The following is a 27,508-nucleotide window of genomic DNA, read 5'->3' as shown; positions in this document are numbered from 1 at the left end:
TTAACCTGAAAACATGAATATTTTAAAGAAGTGTGTTCTGTGATCAGGTAAGCAGATTGCACATTTTATGAATTTCACAGAGAATGCCATGACAGTGAACCAAATTATAACAAAGTATTCGTAACTCCAGTGGTACTATAGTAGACACACACGATACTTACCCAGTCACTCTCGACTATCCAGAGTCAAGAAAACCTTGCACAGCTCTCTTTAGAATCATTTCAATGGGGAACTTGAAGTTAGTTTATGTAACACAGTGTTTGACCTCCGACACCGATACAGGAAAGTATCCCTTTATTGCGAGATAGTAGGCGCATAACTAACACATCATGGACAGTTTTGTGGGTATGTTTTCGGTCTGTACCCATTTGTATGCTTGAGAAGCATGGTTAACATTCGCACTATCTTGTAACGAAGACTGTTTATCTTGCAGGAATGTCAGAGCAAAACTCTTGAAAAATTTGTAACGTATCTGAGAATTATCCCTACATCTTGTTAATACCCAAGTGCACTCTTTCATGCATGCAAACTCAAGAAAGTACTTTATGGCACAGCAGGAATATGAAACGCTAACTTCTAGGTGTAGTCATGCTTCAGTTAGGCTGAAGGGCTATCACGGCAAAATGAACTTCAACAGGTAAGTGCCCTGAACTGAAAGTTTGCTGTTTGAAGCACGACAGCAGCAGTTAAATTTAGTGTGTGACACAGAAGAAAAACATTCATAATAGCCTCTCGCCCCTTGAAAAAATAAAAAAGAACAATTATTAAACCTTGAAAGGAACTGCATTCAGGAGGAAGACACTATGGTCAAAACTGTTTTTACTAAAGAGTGGATTTATCCAGACAGACATCAACAAATTAGATTCTGATCAGTAACAATAATGCCATAATAAAACATTTAAATGAGAATTTAGAATGGTAATCATCCTTGGGTGTTATGAACCTCTTAAGACAATGCCCATCTATTTTTTGTTTCAATGTAAAGATGCACCATACTTTTCTTGGTAGAAAAAGTAAAATATATATCTTTGGAATACTAATTTTATGTGTTCATTTTACCAACAGATTAATTTGCTTTATTTCTGCCATATAGATAGTTCTTTCAATTGTTGTTCATAACAGTTGTCGACATTCCAAATATTTAGCCACAAAACAGTTGTTTTTGCAAGAACTTTATGGTTAAATTCATTTTCGTTCGCCGATTAAAACTACACCATCCAACATAAAATCCTTAAACGGAGTAAGAATCGTGGTGTAGAACACAAAACACAGAGTAAAACAGGTACCAGAACAAGTAGATCATATTACATCAAAAAATGTTTAATGGTCCCAAATATATATTCGAACAGTGAGGCATTTGCTCAGGGAGAGGGCAAAAAATAAAATAAAAATTAAGTTCAGGACACAAAAACCACCACATCTAGAATTCCACTCAATCTTTAATCAAGAAGGGATAAACAAATCCCCTACCTCCAACAGAAATCTGCAGTTTTAAGGGCAAGAGGGAACACATAAAAAAGGGGAACTTTGTATTCAGCCCTCCCCCCACAGAGGTTTTTAAAACCTGTTGTAGTTCGACTAAAATGTTCAGAATGTATGATTTCAAAGGCAGGTCTCTTCGCGCAAAGAAACTGCTGGCATTCTTCGTAAGGTGTGAAGAATCAGTGGCAAACTGCCTGATCTTCAAAGTCATATAAACATGGTCCGAGAAAGCAAATTGATTGGAGCATCTGACCAGCCAATCCAGAGTTCCACAAACAAAACTCCTGCCCTGTTGGCTTTTTTCCATTTCCTTCCCTGAGAAAAGGGCAATGTGTGGTCCAAGCTGGAGAGCTCATAGGTGTCAAGTCTTTCCCCTTTGTTTACCATCCCCCAACCCTCCTTCTGCTCCTTTGAATTGGCACTTGATCAGCAGAAATCCATGTGTACTGGTTAAACTGTGTTTGACACAGAAGTTCACAAAAGACCGCTGCTTTATTGTTGAATTTTGGGGGAATCTGTTTTTGAATATGAGGCAGTTGCAGTTAAGAGCCAAGCCTTGCTTTCTTTGACAAAGGTAGTATTTCTTCCTTTTCTTCCTCTTCTTCCTCATCTTCATCTTCCTCTTCATCGTCATCTGGATAGTCTACAAGCCCAACAAGTCCGCCCTGTAATGAAATGCAAATTAAAGAATGTTAACAAGGTTGGATACTCATTTGGTTTGGATGATAAAACTCAGACGTATTGTAAAGACATAATATCAACATTTGATTTGTGACGTGGATGATTTGTTCAATAGTGATGTTCACCAAAAGCAAAGAAATCATCATCCCCAACGATAATCCCTAGTCTCGTTTACATCACAAAGCACCCATCACTTAAAATCATCATGCCTAAAAAACGCTTTACAGATGTTATTTCGAGTGCTGTGAATAGACACACAATCTATGAAGACCATTTTCCCCACATCACGGTCAATCATAATGACATTATCTCTCTATGATACCTTAACATAAGGTCTGAATCATATGCATACAGTGGAGAACGGTACCCCTGCCCCTCCCCCGTCTCACCCCCCCCACCACCACCGCAGGTTTATTCACAGTGGTTATTTATTTGGTTCTGATGGAAGGACAATGACCTCCTGCCGTAGAAAAAACCCCGATAGTCCTCAATTCTATCCTCGTATCTCTTATTGTTCCTTATCTATAACGTACTCTTAAGAATAAAGCAATTTTGCAGAAGTAAACTTCATGTGGGCAAGGAGACTGTTGAGCTAAGAACATACAGTTCATGTCAGTATACAGACCTGGGGTAGAAAAGATACTAGCTGTTGCTCACGCAAGTTAGGGTGAAAATACACATAGAACAACTAGTGTGGAAATGTTCAAGTGATGGACACCTGGCCCTACCAAACTAGGACACTAAATGCCTGAATAAGGTAAATGAAAATGAGGAGAGAGAAAGCAGGTGCTGTGGGGCATACAGCGTCTACTAAGGATGCAGGAAAAACAGGAAAACCTATCCCTGAAGTCAAATTTGTTTTGGCATCTCTCGTTGACTATGTGAATAAGAGAAGTTGGAGCAACTTGCACAGGCTCGCATGTGAACGAAATGAAAACGTAGTTGAACTGATATTTTCTGGGACACAGGTTCAGTTCTCGGCCATCAAGTCAGAAAAGACAATACAAAGGCATTGTGAATCAGAACTAAACATCTAAACTATTAACCAACTCAGGTAAGCTATTTTATAATATTGCTGAGTAGCCCACTCAGTTGACCCCGGTCACCAGCTGAAGTGCAGCACTGAGAGACCATTAGTTTTTAAGTTCACCCTATATGTGACATTGGAAATTCGTTTTTTTGTTGGTAACGGATGCGATTCTGTGACCTTTCCTGACTGCAGTTGCCATAGAATCAACCTTCTGCTGCATAAATTCCACAACTGAACAAAAACATATTTTGTAGACTCCTAACAGATTAACCGCATGCGTGCGGCGCGAATTCCCCGCCCATGCTGACTCCGCCTTGCGCGGGCGGAGTCATGACGGAACGGTTCCGTCATGAGCACAGCTCAACCGACGCTCATGACGGAACCGTTCCGTCATCAGCATCGAAGGGGTTAAGTATCGATGCCTCTACAAAGGATAACCGATTCAAGTACTAACTGCTGTATTTAGGAATTAAATTGACACTAATGAGGGAAAACTTATCAGAGCAGCATTGTGTATTAAAACCACAAATCTGCAAAATAATACTACCACAAGATGTGCCATACTATCTTGGTGAATATGAATTTCCCTGATGCGGTAGAAATTATGCTGCATACTTTGGTCCTTCTTGGCCACATAATTCCAAAAGTCGCAACTACAACACAGCTCTTAGATGAAGCCTATCAAAAGGTAAACATGAACGCTTAAATCTCACATGGACAACATTATTAGCTGGTACAAATTTCAGAGGACTGCAATGAAAGTCCAGACTAACTGCCCTGGCCCACACAAAAGTTGCAGTATGAAGCATTCTTTTTTTATCTACAAACAGGCTTGAGAGGCCTATCTAAAGGTGGTTGTATGGTTGACCGTTTGCTTTCTCCTATAAGGATGACAGACAAAAAGAAATCAATTAAGTGAAAAGTGATAAGAGCCTGTGGCCAAAAAAGGTTCAAGTTGTTCACAGTGTCATAGGTTTCCTCTAAGAATGGAAAAAATGTATTCATTCAAAAAGGTAATCCCTTGTCAAAAAGGCAAGGCTTAGGAAAATTGTCCAGGGGAAGGCTTTTGGAAAGTGGCGGCCTAATACGAGTGACAGGAATATAGATATTTTGGCGCCCTTTGAAGATTTCTTTTATCCACTATGATTGCATAAAGCATGGTAAGGCGGAGTATGAGCGTGAATACTGGGAAAGATAAATAGATGCATCAATGGATTTATGAGACCCATGCACCTGGTTGATTTAAGTGATAGACTGCAATCAAGAGAAGAGATATGATAAAATATGACGAAGTTGCCGATGCAGCAGGAGGATAATGTTACTTACCCAGTAAGCATCTGTTTTTGGCATCTAGAGCTGTAGATTCAAATGCTTTGCATACTCCTGACATCTAGTGTTGGGTCCGGATGTTTGCAAGTTGTTTTTCTTCGAAAGAGTCTTTCCGGTCACGAGGTAGGCGACGATTCCTTTTGGTGACAGTGCGCATGGGCATCAACTCCATTGTTAGATTATTCTCCCGCAGAGGGTGAGAATGGAGTTAGTAAAGTAGAATAGAGATGTCCATGCGCATGTACGTAAAGTAAGAAAACTGCAACAGGTATAGGTACCCAGGGAGGCGCATGTGAATCTACAGCTCTACATGCCAAGAACAGGTGCTTTCTGGGTAAGTAACATTATCCATTCGAGGCATGTGAGCTGTAGATTACATGATTTGCATAGACTATCCAGCAGTATACTCCCAAAGCGGTGGCTAACCTGTAGCTGTTGCAGTTGTTTGAAAAAGTGTTTTAGGTACTGCCTGGCCTACATTAGCTTGTTGCCTCGCTAACACATCTACACAATAGTGCTTTGTGAATGTGTGTGGTGTAGACCATGTTGCTGCCTTACAGAGGTCAGCTAGGAGGATATTGCCATAAAGGCCATAGTAGCCCCTATTTTGCAGGTGGAATACGCTCTAGGGGGTATTGTCAAGGCTTTTTTCGCTTTCACATAACATGACATATTTGGATACATTTCACGATCCATCTTGCAATGCCTGATTTAGATATGTGATTGCCTTTGTGAGGTAGCAAAAGAGCAAATCTTTTGTTCTCTCCACATAATATGGTAGAGCTCTTCTAACATATAGTGCGTGTAGAGCTTGTTCTGCTACAGAATCAGGTTGAGGAAAGAACACTTGTAACTCAACTGATTGATGTGAAAAGCAGAAACCACTTTAGGAAGAAATTTGGGATTGGTTACAACTTTGTCTTTGTGAAGTTGAAAGAAAGGCTCTAGTATAGTTAGTGCCTGGAGTTCACCAACTCTCCTTAGGATTTCAATAAGAAAAGCAACCTTCCATGAGAGAAATTGCAATTGACACCTGTATATTGGTTCAAAAGGTGGACCCATTAGCCCTGTAAGGACTATGTTCAAGTTCCATACTGATGCAGGTGGGACTCTTGGTGGTATTGCTCTTTTTAGTCCTTCCATAAATGCCTTAATCACTGGTACGCTGAACAGAGATAAGTGTTGTCTGTTTTGTAAGTATACAGCTTCTGCTACTAAATGCAATCACATGGGTGTGTAGGCTAATCCAGATTGCTGTAAGTGTAAGAGATAACAGATGATGTTTTGCACTGAAGCATAAAGGGGATTGAGATTGTTATTGTTACACTAGATAACAAATCGTTTCCATTTTGCTGCATAACATGCCCTTTAAGCAGGTTTCCTAGCCTCCTTTAGGACATTAATGCAGTCTGGTGGTAATTGTAAATAATCAAACTATGACATCAGGAGCTAACGCGCTAGGTTGAGGTCCTTGGGATTTAAATGTCTGATTTCTCCATGGCTCTGAGTGAGGAGAATGGAGTTGAGATGCAGTTTTTGGCGTGGAACTACTGAGAGCTCCAGCTGGGTGGTGAACCAAGGTTGACATGCCCATGGGAGAGCTAAGAGAATGATTTTGAGGGATGATTGTCTGAGCTTCCACACTACCAGCAGAATGAGTGGGAGAGGCGGAAAAGCACAGGTAAATATCTCTGACCAGATCGTCCATAGGGCATTGCCTTTGGAGGCGAAGCTTGGGCATTTTGAGCTGTGGCGAACAGGTCGATATGAGGAAATCCCCATTCCTGAAAGTAGGGAAGAACTTGCTAGTCTCTGTCTGCTGAGAAGGTCTGCAATCGGATTCTTTACTCCTGGAAGATGTTCTGCTAGGAGATACATTTTGTGATGTATAGCCCATTTCCAAATGGCCTGTGCTAGGCGTGACAGTTGGAGAGAGTGACAGCGTGGGAGAACCCAATATACCCTTGGAGGCTTGGGTGATTCAAGTAGTGTCAAATGTGCCAGCAAGGGATTTTATTTCAGGAATATGAATTAGTTGTATTGAAATAATTAAATAGTTCAGCCTGCCGTAGGACTGACGCCCATGCGCGAGCCGTTCACAAGGAAATAGTGATTGTCCAGATAATTGAATCTTGAGGCAAACTCTAACGACTTTACAATTGATATCATCGTTCTGTACCGATGTCAATCATCGGCTCAGAGTGATAATTCCAACATTGAAGTTGTGGAGTAAAATTGAGTTCTCCGGAAATTGAACTAACTGTGCAGGATTTCTTCACAGAAAATTGGCTCTCTCAAAAAGGGTCTTTGCTAGATGCAATATCTATTGTCCTGAAGATTGTCTGAGGGATTTACGCCACGGAAGACCGAAAAGTCGACTGTATCATCCACTTCCTTAATATTTAATGTTTTTAAGTGATTGTTTTGTATATCAGGAGATATGTCTCTAATTTATGTATTTGGGAATGGATGTTTTTAATCATTAATTGTAGGATAAGTTACAATAGAAATTTTTCATGTTTTACATTGAATTCATTTTCGTTCTAATTGTAACCTTCTTAAAGTGATCTTTATATGAAAATACATTGATATATTTACAATAAGATATCCAGTGTTTGTTCTGTTTTTCTCTGCACATTTATTGTATAAATAATTTGTTAAGTTGGACAGAGTGTCCCCCCCCGCCCCCCCGTTTTTGTATATAGTACATAGCGGTCATGTTGTCTGTGCGGACTAGTACAGCTTAGCCTATTAGGTGAGTTTGAAAGGCTTTGAGTGCTAGAAACATTGCTAGTAGCTCTAGGTGATTTATATGGAGACTGCTGTACTTTAGACTCCATAATCCTTGGATTGTGAGACTTTGTAGGTGAGCGCCCCAACCAGTGAGCAATGTGTCTACTGTTAGCACGGTCTGTGGAAAAAGGTTGTGAAAGGGTCGCCCTTTGGATACATTTTGTGGGTTCCACCACTGTAGAGAGAAATGGGTGCGGCCATCTACCAACACCAGATCGGTTAACTGAAACAGCGAATGGTTCCACTGACTTGCTAAACATTCTTGATGGGAAGGCATGTGAAGTCTTGCGTGGGGAACAATTACAATGCAAGACACCATCATCCCTAGCAGCTGCATGAATACTCTTGCTGGTAATGATTGGTTGGGCTGAAACTGAGTGAGAAGGGACTGAATGCCATGAATCCTGGCTTTATTAGGAGAGGATAGAGCTTTTTGAGCAGCTATTGTGGCTCCCAGATAGGTTTGTGTGCTGGAAGGCTATAGATGAGACTTCAATGCGTTCACTGTAAAACCCTAGTTGGTGCATTAAGTGAATGGTGGTTTGTGTTGGAGACATATTTGATAAGTGCTGGCTTTGATGAGCCAGTTGTCCAGGTATGGGAAGACATGGATGTGTTGTCTTCTCAGAAGGGTTGCGGCTACTGCCAGCATTTGGTAAACACCCTGGGAGCAGTGATGACTCCAAACGGTAGTACTTTGAATTGGTAAAGATGACCCGCTATCATGAATCTGAGGTATTTGCGATGAGCAGGATGAATAGGAAAGTGGAAATGTGTGTCTTAAGTCTAGAGTAGACATAAAATCGCCCTGCTGTAGAAGTGAGAACACTTGTTGAAGTGTCACCGTGTGTAAATGCTCTGAAAGCCTGTCCCTTGATATTGTAACAGGTACAGGCACTATGGCTCCTTTGGATAGGAGAGATTGGACCTCTTGCTGTAGTAGGCGTAAATGTTCAGGTGACATTTTGCGAGAACGTGGTGGAATGTTTGGAAGATTGTTGGTAATCTCCAGGCAATAACCATGTTGAATAATTCCAAACACCCATTTATCTGTGGTAATAGATTGCCAAATGGGGAAGAATTGTAGAAGACATCCCCCGACAGGTGTTTTATGATTGGAGGGGAAGTATAGGCAAGTCACTGCTTGTTAGGTGAGGGGGATTACGTGTTCTGGAACCCTTGCCCCGACCCTTGTTGTTGTTGCCTCTGTATCCTCCTCTAAAGAAGCCTCTGGATGACAAAGATTGATTGTTGCCTTTGTACGAGCCAGCAGTATTATCTGAGGACATGGTTTTCGACCCTCCACGGTAGAATGAGTGACGAAAGGAGCCAAGATTAGGAGGAGACTGCAGAGCTCCCATAGATTTGCCTACTTCTGTTCATTTTTTCCAATGGTTTATCTACTTCAGGCCAGAAGAGATGTTCCTTGTCAAAAGGAGCATTTAAAATAGACTTTTGGACTTCAGGTTTAAAACCAGAAATCCTCAACCATGCATGTCTCCTTAATAACACACTAGTGTTGATCTCTCTAGCTGCGTTGTCTGAAGCATCTAAAGCGCATCTAATTGAGGAATTGGAGGTGAGTTTCCCTTCCTGGACTAAATCTTGGGCTTTTGCTTTGTGCTCATCTGGGAGGTATTGGAGCAACTGCTGCATTTCATCCCAGTGTGCCCTATTATACCTGGCTAGAAGGGCCTAGGTCTTGGCAATGCGCCAATGATTTGCTGCATGGACGGCTACTCTTTTTACTGGAGGCGTCAAATAGTTTTGACTCTCTGTCTGGAGGGGAGAGCATCCCCTGTAGTTTGTGAATTGGTCCGTTTACGGGCATTAGAGACAACCAAGGAGTCTAGTGGTAACTGTCCTTTAATAAAGACTGGATCAGAGGGAGCAGGCTTATATTTTTTTTATCTATTCTGGGGTTGAGAATCTGAGCAGGCACCAGATCTTTAAAAATATAATTGGCATGTCTCATCATACCTTTAAGAATAGGTAGAGTCTGGCAAGCCCTTTGTGTGCTACTGAGCGTTTCAAATAGGAAATCTTCCTGTAGAGATTCTTTGTGTAACTGTACTCCATGATATTCTGCAGCTCTTACCAGTAATTCTAGACATCCTACATTGTCGTTAGGAAGGGAAGGCTTTGCAGGGTAAAGATCTGAGTCGTTATCTGTGAATCAGTGTTGTAATCCTTCCAGGAATCTATTGGTTAAAATATTGTCCCCCCATCTCCATCATCATTATCAGGTGGCGGTGGTGGAGAGTTAGTTGGTGTAATCAGTAAATACTCAAAAGTTGGAGAAGATGGTACAGGGGAACGTGGTGGAGGGGAGGGGTTAGTACCTACATATCCTCTTCAAAGGAATATGATAAAGAGTGTCCTCTTAATCAGGTTTGCGATTTAGTAAGGACCCGTCCTGTATCTGGATTTATATAAAGTTCCTTTTGTTTTGGGTCCGATTTGGGTGTTGGGGCATCGAAAATCGAATCCTGCAGCTTCGAAGGAGCAGTTTTTGGTTTCGGCACAGAAGATTTCAGTGCCGGGATAGAATGACTTTTCGACGTGGAAGGTTTCGGTTCCGAAGGAGTCTTTGATTTCGGTGTCAATAATTTCGGCTCTGAAGCGGGTTTCGGCTTCGAGCCCGAAGGTTTCGGCTCGGTGCCAGACTTTGGCCGACTCGACCCGGAAGGCTTAGTTACATGTTTCGGTGCCGAGCCGGAGGGCGGGGCATCAGAAACATCTTCTCTGTGCCGACTGTGGCCGGAAGGCGGAACCGAAACCTTTTGTATTGGCTGATTTGGATTTTGGGGCAAGGGGCGTTCGGTACTCACAGGACGTTGACCTTGTGTGAAGTCGTCTTCCATCTCGGAGCACGATTCTGGAATAGACGCTAGTTCTTCTTGTTCTTCCTCAGACCCTTGTGCGTCGAATTCGTGCTCAGATCCTTCACCGCTGATATCCGGCGTGTATTTGACGTTTTGACTCTGCATTTCGCGACGTCGAGCCCGACGATCACGGAGCGTTTTCTTCCATCTAAATGATCTGCGCGCATTGCAGTCCTGTTCGTTGTGCTCCGGAGACAAGCACTATAATAATAATGCACAACAACAATTGTATTAAATACAAAAAAATTCCAAAAGTCAATAGGAATACATGAACGCAGAAAGTTCTGAGGTAGATATGATAGGGAGTTGCCAGGGTAGGGAGAGTAGCTGCATAGATTCACCCGAGGGGGTGAATGCATATGGCATCTTGGCACTGACGTGCAAGGCAGCTTGGCGCTTTACAAAGTAGAACAATCAGTAATATGAGGTACATTGAGAGCAAAATAAGGGAGAAGTGAAACATATGTCCAAGACTTTTAGCATGTTATGGAGTGACGGGAAGCAGCAGACAAATCATTAATATACTTAAATACATTTTAGAATCAAACTCCCCAAAGAAACAACAGCAGATGGATTATATAAGAATATGCAAAGTCCTTCCTCTTGGTTCAGTCCACGTACACCCTTCTCACAAGGCACACAACAAAATTATCAAATTTATGAAGGGAGCATACATTATGGATGACACTGTAATAGGCTCCTATACTAACATTGAGGAGTTCTGGTGACATCAAAATGAATGAAGTCAAAGGCCAACTGGTTCAAAAATGGTAAGAAAGGATTGTATGACACATTACATGTTAATAGGGAAGAAAAAAAAACTGTTGTCTCGGTGGCCTCACAACTTTCAAAATAAGTATGACTGACAACTGTGTTTAGTGCAGCTACATCAGATATGAGGTTTTTTCACAGCAAACATCTCAGGTGAAAAAATAGTGCTCAAGATTAGCAGTCACATTGTTTACTTTCTTGAGTAGGGTGACTGGTTTAGGTTGCCCTAATCTAAGAACCGTATAAACCCAATGGAAAAACATAACATGAAACTACTGAACATGGTTAAAAATTGCTGAATTGGATCTAAAGAAACACTCTAATTGTTGGATGAGCAAACAGCTGAAGCTAGTGCCACATAAATGCTTGTGAAATGCTCAGTGGCAAATACTTAATGCTTAGATGTACCTGGCACTTTTGTTATTTTGCATTTGCAGAGCACCCACTGCAGCAGATTTTCAATCTGGGAGCCCTCCTGTGTTGATCAAGGAAGACCATCAAGGAGGAAGGTTTAATTATGGCGCTTCAATCCTGGTATTCGGGAAAAGAAACTGGATCCACAAGCAATAGCTTTCAATCCCCTCTTTATATTATATAACGTTACTGTGTTCCAAAGAAACTGGTTAATCAAATTCTTGATGTAGAAGGGGCGCTGTGTGAGGTCATACTTTTTTTCTATACTAGTAGTCTACCACAGCTTTTATCAGCTCCTTATAATTATCTAGGATAGATTTAAGCATGCTTTCAAGTAAGGGTAGACACTGGTCCGTGCGTTCAGTCTTGGAAAGAATCTCCACTAGTCAGTCCTCTTCCATGTCCAGTTTGTGGTGTCTACCTGCGTTTTGGACGACCTCATGGTAGGCTGTGGTGTCATCAGACGAGAAAGGACTAACCCAATAGTGGTCCAAATGAGAGGACTGGGGAGATCAACATTACTATATTTCCAGGGTCATCAGCTGGCCCTGTATCTAATGCTGATCATATGAGTCATGGGGTGATATAGACTGTCGGGTCATAAGTGGAATTTGTGCACCACTCTGGTAACTTTTTTGGAGGCACAGTAAGCTGTGTGCGTAGAGATGCAGGGAGGTGGCAGTGGTGGAAAAGGGCTTGTGCCCCTGTCCTTCTGCCTTTTGACATTGGGTCCGAAGGGGTCCCTTGGGAGGACTCTTCCTTAAAGGCAAGCGCCTCTTCTCAAGCAGTGTATCAGAGGGCTTCAGCACCAGTGGTTTTGCCAAGATCTTCCTAGTGATGGGATGGCTATCGAGATGCTTTTGACTGGTGTAGAGTTCATCTTGCAGTATTGGTGCCTCCGAGCCCTCGGATTTGGCTTTTGACGTTAACAGGATCTTGAGTGCAAGGTTTGATGTTGTTTTCAGCCTCTGCTTCAGGTGCGTGTGTTCGGGTCATCATTGGATCAAGTAGGGCTCAGTGGCTGGTGAGGCTCAACTTCCTTCAGTGGAGCCTTCGACGGCTCTAAAGCTTCTCGTAGTGTTGAATGGAGCCTGAAGGCACTAGAAGACCTGAAGGTGACTGCTTTGCTGATCCATGCTCAGAGCTGGATGCCAGGCTCTTGTGGGAAAGGTGCTGTACCTCTAAATGGGAACTCTTGCAACACTGGTCATATGGCTCTTCAAGATGGGTATGGTACTTATGACTGTGCACCTTTTTGTTCGAGGATCAGTGGACTTCAGCATCGGTTTGAAATACTCTTTCTCATGCTCGGAGCTGCTCAAGGATACCCTGTCCGGGCTGGTCAATGCTGCCTTTGATGATAAATGGATGCTTCTCCTAAAAAATGTTTGGAATTTGAAGATATTTGTCAGTATATTTTGCTGTGTGCTTAATTCTTTATGTGGAATCTTAGGCTATTCTTTAAACGGAATGGGAGAGAGGCAGCGATAGACATTGTGACAATACAACCATAGAAACGTCGAGCTGCACCAGGGAGGGATTGATGTGGGGGCAGAGAAGGCTGCCCTGAAGGGTAGGTTGGGGAAGCTGATGTTGGGAAAAGTGTGTGCTCCATCACTACATTGGGTCTGCATTCTCTGTTGGCGATGGTCGAGAAAGGACCCTTCCCCTGGCATTTGGAGAATCGACCAGAGGTACTCTGAAGGTGTGAGTTGAAGTAGAGACAAAAAGTCCTTAAAGCGCGGACTGCTCTTCTGATCATTTACATCTAATACGAATCATTTGGGTCCCACAAATGTGTGAAAAACACAACAGACAGCTCACTCGGAATATATTCACACCTAAAGGCAGGAAAAAAAAAAACTAACATGTAGTCTGTGCTTGTGCAAGGGAGGTATTCCAGTACATCTCATGTCTTCTTAGAAGAAAAATAACTTGCGAATTTCTGAGCCCAACACTAGGTGACGGGAGTATGCAGAGCATGTGTGTCTACAGCCATATAGGATACAAACATATGGTAAGAAAAATTATTCTACAACAAAACGTTATAAGCTCTTCAATTTGCCTGGTTGACAAACCATTTGTAATCTTTCTTCTTCCATGTAGCAGGATATATAGCTTTGGTGAGCACAAAAGATAAATGGTAATTGATAAACTACATGTTTCTTCCTATGCCTAATAAACAACAAAGTAAAACCGCATCTACATCCCTTAACTTGCTAGGGATCAGGGCAGGTTAGAGTTTAGAGGTAATGGACAATCCTGGAGAACTGATACCAGTATGGAGTTAAGCTCGTGTCAACTTATAGCAAGCACTGCCATGAGGCTGTTCTAGCACCACATGACAAATCCAATTATTCTAGTGGGAGGGGACCTCACAGAAAACACTTTGCTTAATTTAATATATCACATCAGGTTAAATCCAGTGTAAAAAGTGAAAGGTCAGATCTTGGCTTCATCTATAATGAAGAGTTACTAGGGCGAGACAATCACAGACTAATAAGGACCATTCCTGGCATATAAGGTATCTACATTAAGAACAGAGGGCAGGGACAGTGAACCTGCCAGGAACTTAAAGGATCCCTGCCTGTTAGCACCAATGGACAGAGTCCGGAAATACTGCAGAGCAGGAATACTGATAATATAATATTCATGAACAAGTATAACTAATTACGGTCTCAAAGCGTAAGTGGATAGGTTGGAGAAACTCCGGTCAAAAGATCCTGAAATGGGATCTGGGAAGGGCAAATAAACAAAACTAACAACACAGATTGAAAACAGAATGTCCTTGGAAAAATGCAGAGGCCACCTTGGGTTTATAAATGGCGCTCATTTGACAAGAGGACAAATAACTGAAAGTAGGGTGAACCTGCAGCCATGTTTGGGTGATAGGGTTTGGCTGCAGACAAAAACGCAGTGCTCTTCCTTGTTTACCTGGAGAAGTGCCTATCAGTTTAAGAAAAGAGGATTACCAAACAATATTGTCTTGATTGCTGCACTCTAATTTCTGGTTCTTAAAGAGGGTGATGAAGCACAAAAGAAGATTCTATAGCCCTGAAGACCTGCAATATTTGAGAACACTGATGAGCAAGTTATACTTAATCACACCTTAAAATTGAACAGTTCTACGTCTCATCTCCTTGGAGGTTCCAGCTTTCTCTGCAGTGTCCCATGCTCAAGTTATTAGAGTCTACTATGATTTTCTAGAGAAGAGTAGCTCTGCAATGGATCTGGATTTCATCAGACCAGAAACAGACAAACCTCCTTATGCGCGCCTGTATCAGAGCTTGTAAAGGAGTAGTCCGAAGGAACCAAGATCAAGAGTCACAACTTACTGCACATTCATTATGAACTTAAGGGTCCAGCTGTAATGGCTATTGGAGATATACTAGGATTGATTATGTTGAAATAGTAATGTAAATTGATACTTGTATAGCGCACTACTCACCCGCAAGGGTCTCAAGGCGCTTGTACGAATGCCGCTGTGGAACCCATCCTGGCTTTCCCTGTGAGGTGTCCACTCCTGGGCACCCCCAAGGTGGAGGCCAGGTATCCTTAGCGTTGTGGGGGCTGTTGTGGAGATTAAGCAAGCTATTGCCCAGAGTTGCAGAGTGGGACTCCATGATTGGAATAGGCACCGAGGCGAGAATGATCAGGTCCATGGAATTTTTGAACCCAAGATCCGCCGAGGCGGGGAATTGAACCCTGGTCCCGGGCTAGACCTCTGCATCAGGGTCTGCCGCTCTAACCATTGAGCGACACTTCTCCACTTGGTAGAATGAGAAAAATTAGACTTTCAAAGTCAGGCAGGCTTTGTCAGGCAGCTTCTGAAGAGGATTTTCATTTGATTATGTGCATCTGCTATAGACAGTGTGTGTGAAGGTTGACCACATTCCTACAGAAAATGAAAAGAGGCTAGATTTAGAAGGAGGTCCTTTAACTTCGTGGTACTCGTGGCCTTTGGAAGCAACTTGCCGACCAATAGGAGACAGCAGACTTCCCCTTAAAAGACAGTACATTTCTTTTATGTGGGCTACTTGCAACTGCAGGTTTCTCGCCTTTTGTATCTCCAGTAGCCAGACTAGATACTTGGTGTCCTTAGCTGTGTATTTTTTTCTAAAAACAGAAATTTTGCAGTACTTCCAGGACCATGCCACCTCCAACGTTGTAGGGTTTTAGGAGATTTAATGAGCTGGGGTCCATTTTTGACCTCCCACAAAGTCTATTTTGGTGCAGGGGGCATAGGCAGAACTCAGGGGGCTGTGAGAAAGGCAGCTACATAAATTCCACAGCTGTCAAGGAGCAGGAACCAAAGTATTTAATGGTTCAAGCCAGGAACTAACAGTCATTGCTTTGGTCCACTTTCCCCACCCCATGCCAAGACTTCAAGGCGGGCTCCCTCGAAAGAGAAGTCAACCTGAAGTGTAAAGAAGCATCACAAAAGAGGTTCTTCCTCCTGTGTCATTCCTGTGAAAGGTCATCTAGTCAGAAGCACCAGTCACAGTCTTCTGCCTTGACTTACCCGTAGGATCTTCTCCCAATTTTGGTAGATATGCAAAGCCTTGCTTTGATCCAAATAGTTACTATGCTCAGACCTGCTGCATCAGATTTTTGGGTTTCCATCCCTTGGCCCTAACTAAGTGGTGGCTTTCACAGACATTGTGGCTCCCTTTTTTGCCCCTAGACACCTATGGGATCACTGACTGCACAGTTAATCACTTCAGCAGCACAGATCGACTCCACTCTGGAGCAGAGGGACTGTGGCCCACCCTGGACAGCCTTGCACTATGTTCCAGCAACACCTCTGGATCTGCAGCTGCAGACTTCAGACCCAGCTACCAAACCATTGAAAATCCAGAAAACCAAGCCATTTTGATCAGGGCCAAATGCAAGATTCAGACTTGCTTCAATGATGAACCTCCTCTACTCAGTGCTTTGCACACCTAGATTACTTTTTTTAATCAAATTCTGACTTTATTCAAATGCCTATTATTGTCTACAAAAGTAATCAGGCATACAATGTTGTTCCTCCTCCTGATTCAGTGGTCTGTTTTTATCTGTCTGGCCATCCTACAGAGGAAACTGCATCCTCTACAGCAGTTTTGCAAAAAGAGGCTGGCATCTTGCAGCTACCCTTGCCTATTGAGGAAAATGAAAACAAGTTACTTACCTGTAACTACGGTTATCCAGTATTGGTATCTTTCATAGATTCACATGCCTGAATCATTCCCCGTCGACGAGGCGGGAGTCCCACGGTAAATAAAAAAGCAGTGCAAAAAGCACTTTGTAGTAGTAGTAGGCCCTAGGAATAGGCCTGAGGCCTAAATTATAGTAGCCTATCTACCTCATTATGTAAAAAAGACCAAAGTCTTTGCTCCAACCAATCAGCTCACATCACCCTCCAGAACCCTCTCTGCAGAGCCAGCTCTCCTCAGATTTTCGTAGCACAAGTGGGAACAAGTATCCCAATCTTAAGAGAACTGACTCTCGGGGGAGGAGGGTGGGTGCATGTGAATCTATGAAAGATACCAATACTGGATAAGCGTAGTTACAGGTAAGTAACTTGTTTTCTTATCCAGTATTGGGGTATCTTTCATAGATTCACATCCCTGAATCAGAATAGCAAGCAGTAAACCTGGCAAAGTCGGTTGCGGATGGTGGGAGACTTATTGTAGTGCACCCCCATGAATGTACCGTTAACAACCAACAATCGGCTAGAGATTGACCTATTAACAAGTCATCTTCCGAACCAACATAGAAATCATGCAATTTCCTACAGGAAAGGAACCTTAGTATCATAGAAACTCAGTATATGATAACACATGTCTGTATATTATAAACAACAACTTGAATTGTATGTACTGTTTTTAAAAAATAAGCCAACGTTAGAACCTGAATGTATTCCTATGGAAACATGTGGCGTAAAAACGGTTTGGTCCCCTGCCGCATCAGTCTGATTTGCTGATTGTAGGCAGTAATGTTTTGTAAACGTGTGGACATTCTTCCATGTCGTAGCACGGCAAATGTTTTCAAGCGTCACCCCTGCAAACAAAGCTGCAGATGCTGCCACAGCTCTTGTGGAATGAGATCGAACAGACCTTGTCAATGGTCGGTTAGCCTTGACGTGACAGAACTGGATGGCAGAGGCTATCCAGCTAGAAAACGTAGCTTTAGTGACCACTATACCCAATGTAATCTGGCCATAAGTCACAAACAGATGATCTGATTTTCTAAAAGTCTTGGTTCTCTGGAGTAGAAGTTTAAGCATCTTTTGATGTCAAAAGAATGCAATGTTCTGTCCGCTGGGGTGGAAGGATTTGGAAAGAAAACATGCATGTCCTTAATCTTACCGGTTCGTTAGAGTGAAATTGAGTCGGTACCCTAGAAATGAACCCAGGATTCGACCAAAGGGTGACATAGTTCCGAGGAAAATGTAAAAGTGAGGTGTTCCTTATAGTGAAAGCTTAGATTTCACGAACCCTTTTCTCCGAAGTAAGAACCAGTAAATGGGCAACCTTCCAAGTGAGGAATCTGAGAGCTGGTTATGGATCAGCTCAAATGTACACTGCATTAACTGCACTAGCAATGCAGAGTGCTCACTCTGGGAGGGTGTTCGCACTGGAGAGAAAGGCTCGGAAAAGCCCTTTCATAAACTGTCCGACAAGCGCCGAAGAGCAGAAAAAAGAACATTTTTAACATTTCCTAATTCTGGAAAGAGCAGCAAGACGCATTTTGTTTGTTGAAGAAAAAACTAAGCCCAGACTTGGCTAGAAGAGCAGATAATGGAGAACTTGTTCTGCAGTAACTGTAATTGAGTGAATTGCTATCATCTCACACTAACCGCAAAATCGCTTCCATTTGAGGCGATAAGCCTTGATTGTGCCTCGGGCACGAAAATCGGCCAAAATTTCACAACAGTTCTTTGAAACGTTGATGCCCTTGAACTCTAACAAATGATAAGCTGTGCGTGCAATAGTAATGACTGTGGATCCGGACGAACCACTTGATCTCCGTCCCCTGACAATATCGTAGGCCCAAGCCGCAGCCGAATGGGCCTGTCTATAAACAATAGCAGAAGTTCCGAGAGCCAATATTGGCCAAAGGGGTGCAATCGGAATCCGATGGTAACCTTGCAGCTTCATCTTGCAGAACACCTTCGGAACCAATGGTATTGGGGGAAAACTCACACGCACAAACCCCTGACCCTTGCATGGACAGGGCATTCCCTCTTGATTCCCGTTAAGGAAACCTGCTGGCATAATATCGGCCGTCCTTGTTCTCTCTGAATGCAAATGGATCCCGTGCCAGATTAACCCAAACTTGGAAAAAACTGGGTTCACCTGTCCCTTTTCTGGCATCCACTCGTGACAGTCCGACTGAGACATGCTCAGAGCATTGTGGAGAGCCCTGACGTGTTCGGCTCTCAAGACATCTTGTGCAACTCCTTCGCACAATTCCTGAACCTCTTGCGAGAGTATAGCAGATGTAGTTTCCCCTTGTGTATTGATATAAGACATGCGGATGGTGTTTGCGGTCTGTACTGGCACAGACAAACCCTCAATCCTCAAGCGAAATGCTTGGGGGGGACAGAACAGCAATGTGGAGCTCAAGCCTGTTGATCTGCTGCTGTCGTTGTTTTTGAGACTATGTTCCTTTAATTCTGCAAATCCTGCCGATGACCTCCCCATCCTTCCATGGAGGCATCAATCGTTAAAACAAACCCTGGAATGGTTTGCAGGAACGTGCGACCCTGGGCAATATTCTCCGTCTGCGACCAGCAATGTACAGGATTGATCATGCACGGCGTAACCTTGATGGTATCGTCGAACGAACCCATTGGTTATTGATCTTCAAACTGTAGTTCTATCTGAAAAGGTGTCATTTTGAGCCATGCTAATGGTATGAGATGTATCGCTGAAGAGCACATCTTCAGGAACGAAACAAAAATTTTAACTGAAACTGACCTTATGAAGTTAAGCTTGCCCATTTTTGAAAACACAACTGGTGGTCGTGTGACAAGAATGGTTTGTTGTGGATTGTGTCTAAACCTGCTCCGAGAAAATACATTTACTTGGAGAGGACCTAACTGCAATATGCTGTCGTTGAGAATCAGCCCCAGAGAAAAAATGAGATGGGTACAACTACTGTGGCAATCCTGATTTCGTGTTCAGAAGGACCTTTAAAAGCAGCCAATCGTCTAGATAGGGGAACACTTGCATTCCTCAAGATCTCAATGTTGCTGCCACTAGTACCAAGTACTTCGTGAAAGGCTCATGGTGACGACTCAGCCCAAACGGGAGCACTACGCACCTATAATGGGCGTCAGCCGCGTGAAAGCGAAAATATTCGTGCTGTTTGGGGTGGACAAGTATGTGGAAATTCGCACCTTCTCCATCCAGAGAAGCCATAAAATATCCTTTGTTTAAATAACATAATTGTTGTGAAAACGAGGGGGAGGGGGACCCCTGGGCGGAGTAGTATATGGCTGATTGATGAATTCCAGGGAGTGGCCATTGGTTACTAGGTTTAGAACACACTGGTCCGATATAGTTCCTTGTTGCTCGGAAACAAAACCCTGAAACCTTCGGGACCACGCGAGAAAAGGATAAAATGATTGGAACCTTGTGGTGATCATGGCCTCCTGTTAGTGTCTCAGTCTGGATACTTAAATCTCGTTCGTGACGGGAGAAAGTAGACAGACTATCTACGGAAAGATGCCTGGCTGCAAGGCTGTACTGAGATTGATACTGTTCATCCGATTGGTTTTGGTATCTTCCTCTTGATGAAAACGCCTTCATCACGCTTCTCTGAAAGATCCGCGCCCATATTAAAGGGTGCTTAATGATCGTGCATTATCAGTGCCCGGTTTTATAGCTAAGGGGGCTTCATTCAAATGTTTATCAAACCGACAACTCATCATCATAAGCCATGGCTAGAAACTTCGCTCAGGGCTGAAGGTAGCGGCTTTAAGCCATTCCTGGCGTGCACCTCCCAACAGAATCTTTCCTGCATCCCGCTTTCGGTCCTCAGGAATGAGGTCAATGAAATTCGCCATGTCCAACCACATTGGACGATCATAGAAACCGATCAAGGTTAAAAGATTGTCAGCTCTACTAGAGGCCACTGTCAAAGTAGAGAAATTATTTTTATATATATATTTCGGGAAAAGACGCCGTGATATCCTCAACAGGTTGGAAAAGTGTCCTGCAAGCCAGCGGTAAGGAGAGACATACTCTAACGTGTCATTCCCTTAAACTGTTGATAACAAGTGTGCATAACGAATCGGGGACAAAGGAGAATGTCGGAGGAGCGGGAACGGGAGGAGGCGTTCGATCAGCTGTTTTTGAACTTGCCGAAAGTTACACAAAGTGGTGACATTAATAAAAACAAGAACATTGTAACAGAAAAAGACAATGATGTTAAAAGACTGTTAAAGGAGCTGGAAAAACACATGAGGAGCGAGTTAACCAAATGGTGGGAGATCCGCTCATTAGAAAAATATCATGAAGTAGGCAGGGTCCCACGAGGCTTAAGGATCTTGTTAGTTCCTAGTTTCGAAAACCCAAACCCCATGCTTCTCAAAGAGTGGGCAGAGAGCAATTTGGAAGCCTCTATGAGACTGCTATGCCTCTTAATAAAATACGCTAAAATAGATCGTGACAAAGATCTCATCGAGATCAAACGCATTAATGAAGAACTCGCAAAAGAACAATTTGGAAAAGATGAAGCGCTGATTGAACAAACACGCAAAGATATCAAAAAACGTTTGAGTAAACATGAAGGGACAATTAAGACTAGGAAAGTGTACAAATTTTGATGAGCAAGATTATAAACTGGGTCAAATATATACGTTTGCACGGAAATATGATCACTTACGTAGGCAACGTGCATCCGGAAAAAATGTGTTCAAGCAGGCACAAGCTCCACCACAAGTACAATCCACATCAGTAAACTTAGGCGATTCCATCGCTACAACATCCAATGAGAGCCTGGTGCCAACCAGCGAGGATTCTGATAGTGGAACCCCAGGTACAAAGGAAGGGGATTTGGGTCAATTAACCCTAAGAGAAGAGTTGGAATTTGAGAGGATGCAACGAAAAAGCACTCTACGCTCCAGAAACGTACAAACAAGCAACTCAGGAACGCAAGACGAAGACAACGCAGGAAATGCGCAAAGAGGAAGAGGACGACCACAGAGAAAAAGGAATTGGAAAAGCAACAAATAATAAATGATAACACTATCATTAACCTTACAGATGTCGAACTTGATCAGGCAGAAAGACAACTTCTAACTTTGGGACTCTCCTACTGTCCGGAAAGTAATTTTAATTATGGCAACACCAGAGTGGATGTATTTAAATTCATCAGAAAAATCAAATTGCGTAAATATTATGCGATTAAGGAAGGATCTGGAACAAAATCTACAACCACGGTCCCTGTTACAAAGAGAAGTGGTTTGCAGGCAAAAGATATCTCCTTAATGAAAACCATGCACTCATTACGCAAAGATGAAACATCCTCTAACAGTACTCAGGAAGTTGCCGATGATGCAGATATTGATTTGGGGCAAACTGTGGGAAGTCCATTTAAATTGCCATCAACTTTCATTCCAATAATGCCCAAAGACGCCATAGACGTATATGCGGAACTTATAACTGATGGTTTAAAAACATTGAATATACAAACCAAAAGACAGCAGGGTTCAACCAATATCAATATGAGACCATACAATGAGTTAATGAGAAAACTTAAAACCAACCAAGCAGTAATTGTCAAAAACTCCGAAAAGGGTGGCAACATCGTGCTTTGGGACAAGAAACAATATATGGAAGAGGCTTACAAACATCTTAATGACGCAGAATGTTATGCCCAAATCGACTTCAAAACCGCCAGATCCATCCAACAGGCATATCAGAAAGAACTTTATGGGTGGAAAAGGGAGGGTCTTCTATCCAGGGATGAAACAAAGTTCTTACACAAAGATCATCCAGTGTTACCTAATATTTATTTCATCCCAAAAGTTCATAAGGGAGTCTCACCGATCCCAGGGAGACCAATAGTCTCTGCCATCAACAGTCTATTTGAGAACACCTCAAAATACATCGATCATTACTTGCAGGAGTTTGTCACCAGCCTCCCTGCCTACATTAAAGACTCAACGGAATTCCTTAGGAACATCAACCAATGTAATTGGTCTGCTGAGTACTTGCTAATGACAATGGACATTGCTAGTCTCTATACTAGTATTTCGCATTCAGATGGCCTTAGAGCCATCAAATTTTATTTGGACAAAAGACCTGTTGAATTATACAAACACAATGCTATGCTTATTGCTATGGTAGAACGTTGCCTTTATAACAATGTTTTCCTTTTTGACAACAAGGTCTACAAACAGTTGAGGGGTGTGGCCATGGGGGCATGTTTCTCCCCCAGCTACGCGGGGCTCCACGTGGGCTGGTGGGAGGAACATGTCCTCAGGGTTGAGCACTCGGCTGTCTGGAATAACAACATTGTGAAATACATGAGGTATATTGACGATATCTTTATTATTTGGAGCGGCAGTATGGAAGATGCAAAGTTGTTTGTTGAAAGCATTAACATGAATAGTTCCAATCTAAAGTTCACTGCTGAAATAAGTAGGAACAGAATCAGTTTTCTGGATGTGTTAGTTGAGATAGTGAACAATACTCTCAACACAAGCCTTTTCAGAAAAAGCACTGCAGGAAACACTATCCTACATGCGCAAAGTTTCCACCCACAACACACTATTAGGGCAATCCCCTACGGGGAATTCCTTAGGATACACAGAACATGCAGTACGGTGGAACTCCGAGATCAGCACCAGAAAGAAGCTAAAAAACGGTTGGAAGCAAGGGGCTACAAAACAAATGCCTTAAATAAAGCTATTACAAAAGCCAACAAACTTGATCGAAACTCGTTGTTGGGAGCATCCCATATTGACACTCAAATAACAAACCTAACAAAAAGTAGCAATGACATTAGTCTAATCACTAGCTACAGCCGACAAGCTCGTCAGATTTCGAGTTTGGTAAGGAAACAGTGGCCTGTGATTTTAACTGACCCCGTACTCAAGGACATTTTACCTAATAAACCCACAGTTACATACAGAAGGGCATTCAGCATGCGCAATGAACTGGTTTCCAGTTCTCCAGAAATAGTCAAAAATGATGACTGGTTGTCACCCCGTAAGGGTTTCTATCGCTGCATTTCATGCCGTGCATGCCATTTTGGCATCAACACTAGATCTTACTTAACCCCCTTTGACCCCAAACCTATTGCAATCAAAGCCCACTACACCTGCAGAACAGAACTAGCGGTGTATGTATTAACTTGCACATGCAATCTGAGATACATTGGGAGTACCAAATTGCCTGTGTATCAACGCATTCTCCAGCATCTCAGGGCTATTGTTAATTGTGATCAGAGCTACCCGGTAGCACGACATTTTGACCAATTTCACAATAGGAACCTGTCTCAGCTCAATTACTTCGTAATAGATGCTGTAAAAACATCCCAAAAAGGTGGAGACTATGAAAAAATTTTGAGGCAGTTGGAGTCAATGTACATCATTAGACTCAACAGTAAAACTCCTGGAGGTCTAAATATGGGAGAAGATTTAAGCAATTTTCTGTAAATGTGCTGAATGTCATCACTTACAATATGTGGTTTTAGGTTCCAATTAATCAAAAAACTCCACCATGAAACATACACCAACTCCTGATTCAGCAATATGAAATAATTTGATTAGATTATGTACCCCTTTGTGAAACTAGTAAGCAAACAGGATGTGATTTAACATCCTAGATTATGAATTTTTAATATCACGAAACCAGTTAGTAAGATTGATTTCTTAGGTTTCATGCATTTCTATTTCTTCACATATTTTTGTTTATTTGGATTTATCCGCACACTATATTAGTTGTCAAAACGAGACTGATCGCTGACACTTTGTCACTCCTTCACCATTATTAAATTGTTATTTATTCATTTTTATTCTGATGGACAACTATTGCCATGATTAATTGGTTTGAATATTTGGAAAAACTGTAGGAACATTTTAAAGGACATCTGAGCATTTGTGCTTATCTATGACATAGAATTCAATTGAATAGATAATTTGGTCTTTAAAATCTTTGTTTGGTCATGAAATTTGTATTTGTACAGAAAATGTTTAGTCAATATATTTGTTAGGTGAACGCTCTAATAGTGTTCACTTTTCATTATAATTAACTTTTTCTATATCAATTTTAAGAAAAATTCTTTTTTTTCATGGATATTTACATGCAATACCAGTATTTTTACTAGCATGTTTGACTAAGCAAAGATGGCCGCTACATTTGATTTAGTTTGCTTACATTATAATCGAAAAGTCCTTTTATGATGTTTACCATTTGCATTTGGGCGCGCTTTTTCCGAATTAACTTTAATATTTAAATGCAAGTTAGTCCATCTTACCGCTAACAGTGAGCAAGGGCGGCCACGCCCGAAACGCGTCTGTTCGTCGTTCCCTTCTGTGTACCCCTGCACCTTATGATTTGAAAATAAAAACAAAAATCACCTGAAGACTGGCTTTGGACCGTTATTCTGTGTCTGCGCACTGGCGAAAGTGCTTTGGAAGTTTCGGTGCACTACAACCGGTTGGAGTAATATATATATGTATATATATATATATATATATATATATATATATATATATATATATATATATATATATATATATATTAGCAAGACCCCTCCAGCATCCAGAAGGAAGAGGCCACACGGGGATTCCATTGGAGACTTTTAATTAGGAAAGCAGGTAGGCATAATGCATTTCGGTCACAGACCTTCTTCAGACGCCTCTGCCGACCAGGAACAAGCCCACAACCCCGCCTTATAATGTTCCTGCCGCCCTCCAATAGGTGAGAGCATACACCATCCCCAGTCATGTGATGTCCCAGCGGATGCAGCGCTGTAGGCACTACATCACCCAAAATGCATCATTTCTTGCACAGGATTGCGTGGGACAACGCAAAGGGAAAGTCCTTGTGGATAGGTGATTGAGCAGAGCAGGATGCGTTTGTGCCCGGTAAGTAAAGATCCTCAAGTCTCCTCCGGTCCCCGCATACGTTCCAACCCCGCAACAGCAAGTCCGCAGGGCAAGGAGTTGGCAATAATACACCAACACACATCGTGCAGTCACGATCCGCCGTGGGAAGCAGCCCTTGTAGGAAGCGCTCAGCAGGGTGGGCCGGTGACGAACCAATAACTTGGTGGAGCAAAAGAAACTGCAGGCGCAGGAGCCAGTAACGCACCAGCCAGCTTAACAGAACGGGACCTCTTGACACGTCTCTGGCCGACGCGATAACATTAGCAAGACCCCTCCAGCATCCAGAAGGAAGAGGCCACACGGGGATTCCATTGGAGACTTTTAATTAGGAAAGCAGGTAGGCATAATGCATTTCGGTCACAGACCTTCTTCAGACGCCTCTGCCGACCAGGAACAAGCCCACAACCCCGCCTTATAATGTTCCTGCCGCCCTCCAATAGGTGAGAGCATACACCATCCCCAGTCATGTGATGTCCCAGCGGATGCAGCGCTGTAGGCACTACATCACCCAAAATGCATCATTTCTTGCACAGGATTGCGTGGGACAACGCAAAGGGAAAGTCCTTGTGGATAGGTGATTGAGCAGAGCAGGATGCGTTTGTGCCCGGTAAGTAAAGATCCTCAAGTCTCCTCCGGTCCCCGCATACGTTCCAACCCCGCAACAGCAAGTCCGCAGGGCAAGGAGTTGGCAATAATACACCAACACACATCGTGCAGTCACGATCCGCCGTGGGAAGCAGCCCTTGTAGGAAGCGCTCAGCAGGGTGGGCCGGTGACGAACCAATAACTTGGTGGAGCAAAAGAAACTGCAGGCGCAGGAGCCAGTAACGCACCAGCCAGCTTAACAGAACGGGACCTCTTGACACGTCTCTGGCCGACGCGATAACATTAGCAAGACCCCTCCAGCATCCAGAAGGAAGAGGCCACACGGGGATTCCATTGGAGACTTTTAATTAGGAAAGCAGGTAGGCATAATGCATTTCGGTCACAGACCTTCTTCAGACGCCTCTGCCGACCAGGAACAAGCCCACAACCCCGCCTTATAATGTTCCTGCCGCCCTCCAATAGGTGAGAGCATACACCATCCCCAGTCATGTGATGTCCCAGCGGATGCAGCGCTGTAGGCACTACATCACCCAAAATGCATCATTTCTTGCACAGGATTGCGTGGGACAACGCAAAGGGAAAGTCCTTGTGGATAGGTGATTGAGCAGAGCAGGATGCGTTTGTGCCCGGTAAGTAAAGATCCTCAAGTCTCCTCCGGTCCCCGCATACGTTCCAACCCCGCAACAGCAAGTCCGCAGGGCAAGGAGTTGGCAATAATACACCAACACACATCGTGCAGTCACGATCCGCCGTGGGAAGCAGCCCTTGTAGGAAGCGCTCAGCAGGGTGGGCCGGTGACGAACCAATAACTTGGTGGAGCAAAAGAAACTGCAGGCGCAGGAGCCAGTAACGCACCAGCCAGCTTAACAGAACGGGACCTCTTGACACGTCTCTGGCCGACGCGATAACATTAGCAAGACCCCTCCAGCATCCAGAAGGAAGAGGCCACACGGGGATTCCATTGGAGACTTTTAATTAGGAAAGCAGGTAGGCATAATGCATTTCGGTCACAGACCTTCTTCAGACGCCTCTGCCGACCAGGAACAAGCCCACAACCCCGCCTTATAATGTTCCTGCCGCCCTCCAATAGGTGAGAGCATACACCATCCCCAGTCGTGTGATGTCCCAGCGGATATATATATATTTTTTTTTTATAAGGTTCAGACGACATCCTTCTTTGTAAGGCGGTGTGGAGATATGTATTGCAGGATTGTAGATTGCTAATGAGCAGTCTGTGAAGTTACTGAATCTGGTCGAACGGTGGCCTATCAGATTGGATGGGCTGCTAGTAGGTACACATTATTTCTATTCTATGCGCAGAAAAACTGCTGGAATAGACTCAGTCTATTATACGTACCACTCTCGTGATGCATACCTCCTCGAAACCATGAAGGATATATTCTGTGT

At 43.0% G+C, this 27,508-nt stretch overlaps 1 protein-coding gene across 2 annotated transcripts in view; it reads right to left on the bottom strand.

The window, feature by feature from the left end:
- Positions 1-1,299: 1,299 nt before the first annotated feature.
- The window catches only part of PPP4R3A (protein phosphatase 4 regulatory subunit 3A), a 358,677-nt gene continuing 332,468 nt past the window's right edge, over positions 1,300-27,508 (bottom strand). Inside the window, exons 15-16 of one of the 2 annotated variants that reach the window (XM_078660040.1) lie at positions 10,147-10,401; positions 1,300-2,147 (exon numbers count right to left, since the gene is read on the bottom strand). In XM_078660040.1, the coding sequence (XP_078516166.1) occupies positions 2,025-2,147; positions 10,147-10,401 (378 nt within the window). In that variant the 3' untranslated portion in view covers positions 1,300-2,024. The remainder of the gene's footprint in view (positions 2,148-10,146; positions 10,402-27,508) is intronic. The other variant, XM_078660041.1, reaches the window with a different exon arrangement.

This window comes from Lissotriton helveticus, chromosome 9 (genome assembly GCF_964261635.1).
Source record: "Lissotriton helveticus chromosome 9, aLisHel1.1, whole genome shotgun sequence".
NCBI lineage: Eukaryota > Metazoa > Chordata > Amphibia > Caudata > Salamandridae > Lissotriton > Lissotriton helveticus.
The sequence above is the reverse complement of the archived record's forward strand: the minus strand, read 5'-3'. Positions and strand labels throughout refer to the sequence as shown.